Source organism: Halichoerus grypus, chromosome 5 (genome assembly GCF_964656455.1).
Source record: "Halichoerus grypus chromosome 5, mHalGry1.hap1.1, whole genome shotgun sequence".
Classification (NCBI taxonomy): domain Eukaryota; kingdom Metazoa; phylum Chordata; class Mammalia; order Carnivora; family Phocidae; genus Halichoerus; species Halichoerus grypus.
Genome location: NC_135716.1, coordinates 126,066,444 through 126,079,313, shown reverse-complemented (window position 1 = coordinate 126,079,313; position 12,870 = coordinate 126,066,444). Strand labels below are relative to the sequence as shown.

The 12,870-nt window shown below is 34.9% G+C and overlaps 1 protein-coding gene across 1 annotated transcript in view; it reads left to right on the top strand.

Annotated features, from left to right (window-relative positions):
* The window catches only part of MSH4 (mutS homolog 4), a 91,343-nt gene that overhangs the window by 15,316 nt on the left and 63,157 nt on the right, over nucleotides 1-12,870 (top strand). The window contains exons 3-7 of the mRNA XM_078071729.1: nucleotides 306-466; nucleotides 2,005-2,115; nucleotides 4,085-4,200; nucleotides 5,246-5,419; nucleotides 9,752-9,924. Of these exons, the coding sequence (XP_077927855.1) occupies nucleotides 306-466; nucleotides 2,005-2,115; nucleotides 4,085-4,200; nucleotides 5,246-5,419; nucleotides 9,752-9,924 (735 nt within the window). The remainder of the gene's footprint in view (nucleotides 1-305; nucleotides 467-2,004; nucleotides 2,116-4,084; nucleotides 4,201-5,245; nucleotides 5,420-9,751; nucleotides 9,925-12,870) is intronic.

Here is a 12,870-nt window from a genome sequence, read left to right as displayed (position 1 = left end):
GAAAACTGGGAAGAAATCAGAGAGGGAGACAAACCATGAGAGACTCTGGACTCCGGGAAACAAACTGAGGGGTGTGGAGGGGAGGGGGTTGGGGAGTTGGGGTAACAGGGTGATGGGTATTAAGGAGGGCATGTGTGGTGATGAGCACTGGATATTATATGCAACTAATGAATCATTGAACATTACATCAAAAACTAACGATGTACTACTATATGTTGGCTAACTGAACATAATAAAAAAAAGGAAAGAATGAGAACATACTATTATTAATTTTTATACATTTTCTTTTTAAAAAAATTTAACAGCTACATCGTCATCTGCGGTTTCAACACACTCCCCATCAGTTATTGTAGCTGTTGTAGAAGGTAGAGGACTTGCCCGAGGTGAAATAGGAATGGCAAGTATTGATTTAAAAAGCCCACAAATTATATTATCTCAGTTTGCAGACAATACAACATATGCGAAGGTAAGTATTTATACTGTTAGAAAATGGTTGACCTAGTGAGCACTATGTAGATTTTCAAGTCACTGCTTTCCTAATTAGTTTACTTTTTCATGGAATAAAGTTTATTCACAATTGTTCTAATGTAGGCTACTCTGAATTAAAACTGTTTTACATCTGATTTTAATTTTTTAAATGTATTTTGTCCTAAAAATAATTTGCTTTGCTGTTATATGAACATTTCAAATTACTGTTAATTTCTAAAATTAACCTCTTCAAATTAATAGTTCTTGGACTCATTCCAAAGATTATATATTAATAATGCTATTGCCAAAGTGTTGTTTCCACTGAACAGTATTTGAATTCTTTTTCCAGAGTTCAGGGAAACTGGTCTTTTAGGTCAGTCATAATTTAGCCTCTTCTTGCCTTCACTTCCTATCACTTATCATTAATTTGGGCCACTGGCCTATTGTCATGGAAATTTCTGTCATTTACCAGGTAGAAGTAATCTGCTTTTAATCTCTATATTCTAAAAAGTTAGTTGACCCAATTTCTGTTATTAAATATATATATGCTATGTTATTTTTAGCATTTTATTGTTTTTTTTTTCCTTTTCCTAATTCCTCTTTATGGTTTCTCAGTACATAGATTTCCTTTTCCTACCTAATAATTAATTGTTTTAACATAGCTAACAACCTACATGATACTAGTACTGCATGTAACTTTATCTCTGGGTATTTCACATTTTTATGCAATTTAAAAAAACATAGGAAAAAGCTTTTTTTAAAAACAAATGTTTGGCAAATTGATTAAGAATTTCTGTGTCTGGGGGCGCTGGGTGGCTCAGTTGTTTAAGCATGTGCTTTTGGCTCAGGTCATGATCCCAGGACCCTGGGATGGAGCCCCACATCAAACTCCCACTCAGCGGGGAGTCTGCTTCTCCTTCTGCCCCTCTCCCTCATTCGTGTTCGCTCTCTCTCTCTCTCTCTCAAATAAATAAATAAAATCTTTAAAAAAAAAAAAAAGAATTTCTGTGTCTGGGATAGTTCTAAGAAATGCACCTATATTGTGAAAAGAATAAGTTGTAAAACATATATTTCTCATCTGTGTTTCTATACTGTTCAACTTCTAAGCTGTACCAGTGTGGTCATAATGATTGAATCACCATAGTTACACTTTTGAATGTGTTTATGTTTTTTATGGAGATGGATAAAATACCAAATAGAAGAATTAATTTTAAAACATCTTATATTAGGAATATATATCTGATAAGTTCAAATTAATTTTTGAGCTTAGAGCTGTTACAAATTATTGTGAAGTAAAATATAGCCTATGTTTATTATATTTTATATATATGATATATTTATATACATATAGCATATATGTGTAATATATCACTATTAGAAATATATCTTAACTGACATATATAATTAGAACAGTTGTAATTTTGTGTATCTGTGAATTAATTTTAAGTACTTATCTCTCAGAAAAATACGCCACTTGTTTGGTTTTAGAGAATCCTAAGCTTACATTTAAGAAATTATTTATTCAAATTATTTTAGGTGATTACTAAACTCAAAATTTTATCACCTTTGGAAATAATAATGTCAAATACTGCTTGTGTTGTGGGGAATTCAACTAAGTTGTTTACTCTGATCACAGAAAATTTCAAGGTGAGTGATTTTTATTCTCAATAGTAACATTCAAGTCTTACCTTATTTAAAATCCATTCTATAATAGCATTCTGGAGAACAATAATTTGAACAACTTTATATTTACCCTAAAGTACTCACTAAATACAAGTCCTAAACTAATGGACAGTTAATACATAAAATGAAAATGACAGGGCATCCACTTACTTGATTTGGCACCCTTGATCTACCTTTTTTTTTTTTTTTTAAAGATTTTATTAATTTTTTGACAGAGAGAGACACAGCGAGAGAGGGAACACAAGCAGGGGGAGTGGGAGAGGGAGAAGCAGGCTTCCCGCAGAGCAGGGAGCCCGACGCGGGGCTCGATCCCAGAACCCTGGGATCATGACCTGAGCCAAAGGCAGACGCTTAACGACTGAGCCACCCAGGCGCCCCTCCTTTTTTTTTTTTTTTTTTTTTTTTTTTTAATTGTAGGTAGGTTACTTCTGTGAGGTTTAAGATAATTATGATGGCTACAGATTGATGTGATCTCAGCTTATCGAATTCAGAGAAAAAATATATTCTTTCTTCCAGTGTCCATATATAAATTCCAGGGAAGGACCCTAACGGGTCCTGCTTTGTTCATACTCCCACATATTAGACTAATTACTGTTTCTCAGGGTAGAAGCACTATGATTGATTAATCCCTGGTCATTTGCTTTCTGTGGGGATACAGAGCTCTATAATTGACAGTTACCAAACCCACATGGAATGTAAAATAGATGAGTCCTTCAAAGGCAAAAACAGCATATATTCACTACACTTGAGATGTAGGGCAGTATGGCATAGTGCTTAAGAATAGAGGAGTCAGACTGTGCTTGTTTCAGATCCTGACTCTACGTGATCTTGTGCAAGTTAAGTTACTTAAGTTTTTTTCATCAGTAAAATAGGGACAATAATCTACCTCCTAGAGAATTGGTATTTTATATAACATAATTAGAGAAATGACCTCATTGATTAAGGTTACTTTTGGGCAAAGCCCTAAAGGAAGTGAGAGACAGAGCCATAGAAGTATTGGGGTAAAAGTATTATAAGCAGAGGGGAAAAACCAGTATTATTATTATTGTCATTATTACCACACTTACCATAAAAAAAACCTTCATTGGAAGAGAAGCACTATGAAGTGGAAAGACTTTGTAGCCAGAGAAGTCTAAATTCAAGTCTCAGTTCTGGCACGTATCAAATGTATGATGTTAGAAAAACTACTTGACTTTTTAGAATTTTACTTGTAAGAAAAATGTAGTTAAAACAAGACTTACATCGTAGAGTTATTGTGAAGATTAACTGAGATAATTTAAAACAGTCTTGGTGCATAACAAATTCCCTATCTCCTCATGAATTTTTTTTTTCCCTGTCTTACAGCTCTTTCATAGTCCATTGTTATTATATTATCTTTCTTACATATTGTTTTTATTCAGAGGAGGTAAACCTTTTACTCTACAACTTCATGCTTTTTTTCCTACTCCTTTAAAAAAGTTTCATTATCTCCTTTTCTTCTAAATAAATTCACCTTATGTATATAACATCTCATAGATTTGGTAGCTGGAATTGATATTTTCTTCCTCTGCAGCCAATACATTATAAGGATCTACTCTATCTCAATTATGGTAGAATATGTAACACCAAATGTAAAACCTGGGTGGTGATGTTGCTGTAGAATAAAGTTAATAGAAGGCAGAGGCTCTCATGTTTATTTTTTATTATTGTACCTACCACATTCAGTTAAATGTCATGTGAATATGGTCTAATAAGAGCTATAGACTGCTATGATTCACTTAGTAAAATAGATAATCATTCTTTTTTTGTAAATCATTAAGAAAATATCCTATTTAACTCTGGAAAATAATAAATAATAAAAAATAAACTTTATATGATATTGAAGCCACCTAAGCAGTTTTGGGGCAACTGCATGAAACTTAAAATTTATTTTGAAATTAAAACTTCTTTTCAGAATGTTAATTTTACTACTATCCAAAGGAAATACTTCAATGAAACAAAAGGACTAGAGTACATTGAACAGTTATGCATAACAGAATTCAGCACTGTCCTAATGGAGGTTCAGTCCAAGTAAGTTATGACTTAAGGAAAATGATAAGTCTGTGGTGTGAGTTCCATGAGGGCAAGGTCTTTTGTTTGTTTTGTTTTCTGCTGTATCCCTAGAAAAGTGCCTGACTTACAATACATACTCCATAATTATTGAAATAGTAAAATAGTTAACTAAAATTTATATACAAGGCATATTTTGCTAACTTAATTTATATAGAATTTTTCCAAATTGGTCATAATCTGTTGCCATTATGGTTGCTGCTCACTTTACTTTGGAGTGAATTGCTCAAGTAGCTACAGTAACCTAGAAATGTGAGACACCGAGCTGTAGTCCTGTTATTTCATACATGTACTCCTAAGAGATTTAGCTAGGACAGGGAATGATATTTTTAAAAAGGATTTTTTTTAAAAGATTTTATTTATTTGATAGAGGACACAAGCAGGGGCAGCTGCAGGCAGAGAGAGAGGGAGAAGCAGACTCCCCCCTGAGCAGGGAGCCCAACGTGGGGCTCTATCCCAGGACCCTGAGATCATGACCTGAGCCGAAGGCAGATGCTTAACAGACTGAGCCACCCAGGCACCCTAGAAAGGGTATTTTTTAGAACATAGTAAATAGATACTTTCTTTGAGCTAGGTTGGACTAGTTGTATATTCAGTTAATCACAGTAACTAAGCTCACCAAGATCATAACATACTTTTCTATACATAGGAACCTTCTAACTCTGTCAGACCTTTTCAACATTATTTGAATTCTTAGAATGGTACATTGACACAAGTTACCACTGAATATTGTCTTCCAGCCTGTGATTTATTGGAATTGTTAAGTGTCAGACTTCAGAAAATTGTCTATCAACTTTTATGTTTTAGAGGTTATTTTGTTAGTTTTCAAAAGTAAAGAGCACTGAAAAAAAAATAAAGAGCACTGGTGTGCTTTTTCCCTTTGAATTTAAGCAGTGCTATGCAAATATTTATAATTTTCCTAATAATAGGGTGAAATAAATGTTTTATAGCAATACTTTGTTTTATTCTAAAGATTTATAGTGAAGTGTCATTGGTCACCTTTCAGGTATTACTGCCTTGCAGCTGTTGCAGCTTTATTAAAATATGTAGAATTTATTCAAAATTCAGTTTATGCACCAAAATCGCTGAAGATTTGTTTCCAGGGTAGTGAACAGACAGCCATGATAGATTCATCATCAGCCCAAAACCTTGAATTACTAATTAATAATCAAGACTGTAGGTAAGATCATCTAAATTTTTTTCTTACAAAATATATCAGTGTATTTTATTATGTCCTATTTTTTAATGAATAGTTATTTTACATTTCTGTAAATTGTTTGATATAGAAATATTGAATAAACATACCTTTAATCATTGTACCATTGTTGCTGAACTGCTCAGATGTTTCACCAAAGTCAAATTTTAAAAAGATATTTGTATGAAACAACAAAAAACAACCCATTTCAAAACTAGGCAAAGGACTTGAATGGACATTGCTCCAAAGAAGATATCCAGATGGCCAATAAGCACAGTCATTATGGAAATGCAAATCAAAACCCACAGTTACTACTTCACACTCATTAAGATGGTTATTATCAAGTAAGTAGGAAATAAGTATTGGCAAAGATGTGGAGAAATTGGAACCCTGGTACATTTATCATGAGAATATAAAATGATACAGTCATTTTTGGAAACAGTATGGTGATTGCTCAAAAAAAGTTAAACATAGAATTACCATATGATTCAGCATTCTACTTCTAAGTGCGCATACCGAGAAGAATTGAAAGCAGAGACTCAAAGAGATACTTGCACACAAGTGTTCACAGCAGCATTATTCACAGTAGCCAAAAAGTGGAAATAAACCAAATGCCCATCAATGAGTGACTGACTAGATAAACAAAATAAGGTATATACATAATGTACAATGGAATATCATTCAACCTTATGAGTGAAATTCTGATATATGCCACAAGATGTATGAACCTTGAAGACATTGTACTAAGTGCAATAAGCCAAACACAAAAGGAAAAATATTTTATAATTCCACTTAGATACCTAGACTAGGCAAATTCATAGAGACAGAAAGTAGACAAAAATTATCAGGGACTTGGAACAGTAGGGAGTAGGTAGTTACTGTTTGGTGGATTCAGAGTTTCTGCTTGGGATGATGAAAAAGTTCTGGAAATGGGTAATGGCAGTTGTACAATTTTGTGGGTGTATCTAACAACACTGAATTGTGTACTTAAAATGATTAAAATGGTAAAATTTATGTTATGTGTGTTTTACCACAATAAAAAGAAATTGTATCCAGATTACCACAAAATTGGAATGACCAGCTTTATTAAAAGCATCAAGTACAGGAAATTTAAGGGGCTATATAATTATTTGAGAAGGTAAAAATAGTTGAATCAACTTGGTCTATGGTGTATGACTAGATTGCTGGTTTTACTGGCTTATTATTAACTTTAGTTAGAGTACCAGGAATATGAATGGTGAGCATGAGAGAGAGAGAGAAATAGGGAGAGGCACAGACAGACACACACACAGTGTTTATAGATTTCATAGTAGGGTACTTCAACTAGAATTAACACATTAATAGAAAATAATATAATCAACATGGTGATGGTGAGGCAGAAATGCATTAATACGGGGTTGGTTTGGTACAAAGAATTAATGAGGAATTTCAGTCTAGAGGTGGAAACACATAGTATTATTAATATGTACTAAGTATGGTGATAAAATTTGCATAAAAATGATGGGATCATAGCAGAGAGAGAGTTAATTTGGCTTGGGTTAAGGGTAAAAGGGAAGTAGTTAGGAAAGGCTTTCTAGAGGAGATAATACCTGAGGTAAGTTTTGAAATATAAACATAAATATAAGTAATCCAGATGAAGTAGAAAAGGTGGTAAGACAGTAAGTCTTGAAAGCATGATTTTCATTATAACAATATGGTATGTGCAAGGAAACTAAAGCTATTTAATATTACTGATTGGTAAAGTGCAAGTTCGGAGTAAGTAAGCTTGGAGTAGTTAAATAATCAGCTTTTGGTAATTAAATATAACATTAGACATCAATGAAAGGGATAAACTTAAAATGGTTATGATTTTTAGTATTAAGAGTATTGAAGGGAATAAAGAGTACTTTAGACAATTGAAACCTTAAGGTGCTCAGTGCAAATTTAGAGCCATAGTTGTTTAAATATCTCTATTACTTTGTATATTCTTATTTTGGCTTCACTTTCCATTATGTGAAATTGCCAGGCATTATTTGCTGTTGCAAACTTAGAAACATAGGCTGTCTAATTTTGTTAATTACTTATACTCTAATCATCAAGAGCAGTTTAAATCTATCTAGGTACTGTTGATACTACTTTTAGTAAGAGTAGTACTATATGTAATACTTTTAGTTATCTTTCAGTATAGTAGGCTCAGTTCCTTTGCAGTTCCATTGGCTAATGATGGTCTAAAATTACAACCTTAAAGAATTTATAGTTAATTGTAGCTATTATTCCTTTTCAATTTAGTCAATAAGGATTTTTTTTCTTCTTGCTACTTAAAAAGGATTAAAATAATATTATTTGGAAAAATTACTCTGTCATTTACTTTCTATGTTATAATAACAGAGTAACATAGAGAGTCAATAACCAAGGCTGGTAATTACTACAAAGTGTTTATACTTTGTCACATTTAATAGTTCATCATTATTTATCATTATCATTGTCAAACATTGCTTGAGTTCCAGCTATATATTACATGATAGGATATTTGACCTCTAGGAGTTCATATTACAGTTGAAAAGGAGAAATTGAGAAGCCTTTTCATAGACTTGAAGCAAAGAATTTCAGGTTAAAAGATGGATATTCTACCTGCTGAACTATCTGAATAGCTCTAACACTTCTGTAGACTTGTCACCTGTTCACAGAGCAGTTTGACTCTTTGATTTCTATAGCAAATGGCAGGTTTGGGTATGCTGCTCACTTCCTTGGTTCCTGTAGAAGCCCAGTTCTCAAAAAGTAAATGCCTGTGATGACTCTACTCCCACCCCTGACCAGGACTTGATTTGAGTAGTTCTCTAAAAATTTGTTTAAATTGATATACCAGGGCACCTGGCTGGCTCAGTTGGTAGAGCATATTTGGTCTCAAGGTTGTGACTTCAAGCCCTACATTGGGGGTAAAGTTTACTTAAAAAAAAATTGATATACCAAAAATCTGCTAGTCCGATGACTAAATTAAGAGTCATTCTTGTTTTCTACCCTCTCTTAACCCAGATTCAGTCCACTAGTAAATCCCCTTGACTCAACCTTTAGAATACATACCAATTCTGGATCACATCTTACCATTTCCAAGGCTACAATCCTAACCATACCTCCATCATTTTAGCCTGGACTACTATAATTAGCCCTACCTTGTTTCTCTGCCTTCTTTTTATCCTCCTACACTTAGTCTATTCTTGATCTAGTGGGCAGACTGTGATCCTTTTAAACTAGAAATCAGATGTTGGAACTCTGCTGCTGAAAATCTTCCAGTGGCTCCCATTACATTTAGAATAGAGTCCAGACTCTTTACCATGGCCTACAAGGACTTCTATGTCCTGGTCTCTGTCAGCTTCTTCATCTCCCTCCATTTTCTTTCACTTGCAGAGTTCCATCACACTTGGTCTTCTTTCTGGTTCTAGATCCAAAAAGACTTCCTGGGCTTAAATTACTGTTCTGCTTGGCCCTTTTTAACTGATAACTCTTTTCTTGTTATTTAATTATTAGGAAATCTTAGACAAGTAAGTTAATTTCTTTGCACTTCAGTTCCTTCCCTTGTAAAATGTGGTTAAATCTAGCATCTACTTCACACTGGTTATTAGAATTAAATAAGTTAATATATGTAAAGTGCTTAGAATATTTCCTGGCACATACTTAGTGTTCAATATATGTTACCTATGCTCACCATCATTGTCACCATCATCTGCATCCCATCATCATCTTTGCATGGATACCTTTTGAATTCAACTACCAAATGCATATATAGGTCTCTCTCAACCAACTTAACTAAAGCAACCCTCCTGGTCATTCTCTATGCAGTCCTGTTCTGTTTAACACTTTCTGTACCTGAAATTATTTTCTTTCTCTTTTATTTGTAATTCTCTTAACTTCTTAAATTAGAACAAAGCGATTATATTAAATAGTCACTTTTTTAAATGTAAAAGCTCTTTTCCCCTGTAAAAGATATATTACTGTTATCTTGCTATTATTGATGGAATGCCATGGAGTAGAACATTTTATATTAGTCTGAATATTCCAGCTGACCTATGAAAAAAGTCATTAACTAAATGCAAGAAGATACTGTTAATTAAAGCCTTGTTCATTGATAGCGTACTTGGGATCTTATTTGAAATATATATTCTCAGGCCTCATCTCAGACTTACTCATCTCAGACTTAGAATTCCCTGTGTGATTTGTATGCACATTAAAGTTTGAGAATCACTACTGTAGATTATAAGATTATTTAGGAAGTTAAATGGTAACTTTTTTTGATTTTTCCTTGTATACTTAATGAAATTTTCCTAATTTGTATTTTCAAAGGAATAATCACACACTCTTTGGTGTTCTAAATTATACTAAGACTCCTGGAGGAAGTAGAAGACTTCGTTCTAATATATTAGAACCACTAGTTGATATTGAAACCATTAACATGAGATTAGATTGTGTTCAAGAACTACTTCAAGATGAGGAGCTCTTTTTTGGACTTCAGTCAGGTAAATGAATATCATCTAATTTTATGAATACAAATTATTAAAAAATACATTGTCTTTTTATAAGAATACTAGTCATATTGGATTAAGGCTCATCCTAATAACATTATCTTAACTTACATCTGCAAAGATCTAATTTCCAAATAAGATCACATTCAGATACCAGGGTTTAGGACTTCAAAATATCTTTTTGGGGACACAATTCAACCCCCATAACATAAGGTAAGAGAATTGCCTTTGGCATCTGGCTATTTGTTCACTCGCATGGCAATACAGTTCTCTTCTTAAATCTATAGGTGGAAGGACAGTAGATACGTACTACTCCTAGACCAATTCCTGGTTCCTAGCAGTTTGATCTGTCTTTCATACCCCTACTCTCCCAACCATTCCACATGGTGTTCTGGTACATGAAAATCTAGGAGGCATTGAGCAAGCTACAAAGAAATTATTTTTTTTAAGTTTATTTTTTAGTAATCTCTACACCCAGCATGGGGTTCAAACTCACAGCCCTGAGCTCAAGAGTTGCATGTTCCCCGACTAAGCCAGCCAGGTGCCCCACAAAGAGGACATTTTTAATTGTAATCCTTTTCTTGTTCACAGCAACATCTTTTTGGCCGACCTATACCTGGCCTTCCATGTTATACATAAGTGCCTAGAATATGAAGTTATTTAATTATGCAATGTTAGTCAAACTCCAACAGTTGTCATCTTTTTAAACTTTCTGCTACTAAATATGCAGTTGCCCTTCTCTTGCCTGTAGCTAACTGCTCCACCTATGTTCTGGATACTGTCTTTGTACTCATTTGTCTCCTGTATCTTTAATACCTTTCTCTCTTCCTCCTGTCTTTCCCATCTTTGTAAAAAAAAAAAAAATCTCGCTGGACTTTACCTTCTCCAGCTACCACCTTATTTCTCTCTTCTCCCAATTCATACGTAAACTGGTTGAAAGACAGATTTTCTGTAGTCACTATCTTCTCTTCACAACATTTCAGTCTGCTGCAGTCTTGTTTCTGTGCTCACTGTGTGAGATTCCTCTAGTCAAGGTTACTGTAGCAAATGTTATTGGTTCTTTGTCAAGATCCTCTTGGGTCTGTTTTACCTTTCTGTGTACCCCTTTTCTTGCTCTGTGTGGCTTTTGCTTCTACTGGCCCACCCGTGGAATCTCATTGGAATCCTGGCCCCAGACTGTTAGAGCATTTTGCTCTCAAGAAGTGTGCCAAAAGTGCCTTGCAGCCCTTAAATCACTGAATGAAGTGGGAATATGAAAACCCTGCTCTTTCTGAAAAATTTTTATTAAAATTCAATTTAGTTAACATATATTGTATTATTAGTTTCATGGGTAGAATTTAGTGATTCATCGGTTGCATATAATATCCCACTGGGGTATTACATTACATCAAGTGCCCTCCTTAATGCCCATCACCCACTCAAAATGGATGAAAGATCTAAATGTGAGACAGGAATCCATCAAAATCCTAGAGGAGAACACAGGCAGCAACCTCTTTGACCTCGACCACAGTAACTTCTTACTAGACACGTCTCTGAAGGCAAGGGAAACGAAAACAAAAAACTATTGGGACTTCATTAGGATAAAAAGCTTTTGCACAGCAAAGGAAATAGTCAACAAAACTAAAAGGCAACCTACAAATGGGAGAAGATATTTGCAAATGACTTATCAGATAAAGGGCTAGTATCCAAAATCTTTAAAGAACTTATCAAACTCAACACCCAAAAACCAAAAAATCCAGTCAAGAAATGGGCAGAAGACATGAACAGACATTTCTCCAAAGAAGACATCCAAATGGCCAATAGACACATGAAAAAATGCTCCACATCTCTTGGCATCAGGGAATACAAATCAAAACCACAATAAGATAAAACCCTGCCCTTTTTATATTGGTTTGGTGAAAACCCTGAATATAACCTAAAGTCCAGGATTCTTCTATAGGGTCAGTTGAAGTTACCTTCTATAGGATTTTGCCTGAAATTATACTTTTGCTTGTCTTTTTCCCTTCCCCATCCTTCTCTCTTTTCCTGTTTTCTCTTGGAAGCATATTTTTAAAAAAATTATTTAAATTTTAGTTAACATATAGTGCAATATTGGTTTCAGGAGTAGAATTCAGTGATTCATCACTTACATACAACACCCAGTGCTCATCACAAGTGCCCTCTTTAATACCCATCACCATCTAGCCCATCCCCCCACCTCCCTCCCTCCATGAACCGTCAGTTTTTCTCTATGGTTAAGAATCTCTTGGGTGGGGCGCCTGGGTGGCTCAGTCAGTTAAGCATCTGCCTTCAGCTCAGGTCATGATCCCAGGGTCCTGGGATTGAGTCCCATATCGGGCTCCCTGCTCAGTGGGGAGCCTGCTTCTCCCTCTCTAAAAAAAAAAAAAATCCTTGGGTGCCTGGGTGGCTCAGTCGGTTAGGTGTCTGCCTCAGCTCAGGTAATGATTTCAGGGTCCTGGGATGGAGCCCTGCATCAGGCTCCCTGCTCATCACTGGGGAATCTGCTTCTCCCTCTCCCTCTGCTGCTCCCCGCCCCTCCCTGCTTGTGCTGTCTCTCTTTCAAATAAATAAAATCTTTAAAAGAATCTCTTATGGTTGGTTTCCCTCTCTCTTTTTCCCCCCCTCCCATGTGTTCATCTGTTTTGTTTCTTAAATTTGGAAACACCTTTTTTTTCCTTAAGTAGACTCCACATCCTGTGGAGCCCAGGGTGGGGCTTGAACTTACAACCCTGAGATCAAGACCTGAGCTGAGATCAGGAGTTGGATGCTTAAGCGACTGAGCCACCCAGATACCCCTGGAAGCACATTCTTTTTTTTTTTTTTTTTTAAAGATTTTATTTATTTATTTGAGAGAGAGAATGAGACAGAGAGAGAGAGTATTAGATGGGGGAAGATCAGAGGGAGAAGCAGACTCCCCGCTGAGCAGGGAGCCCGATGCGG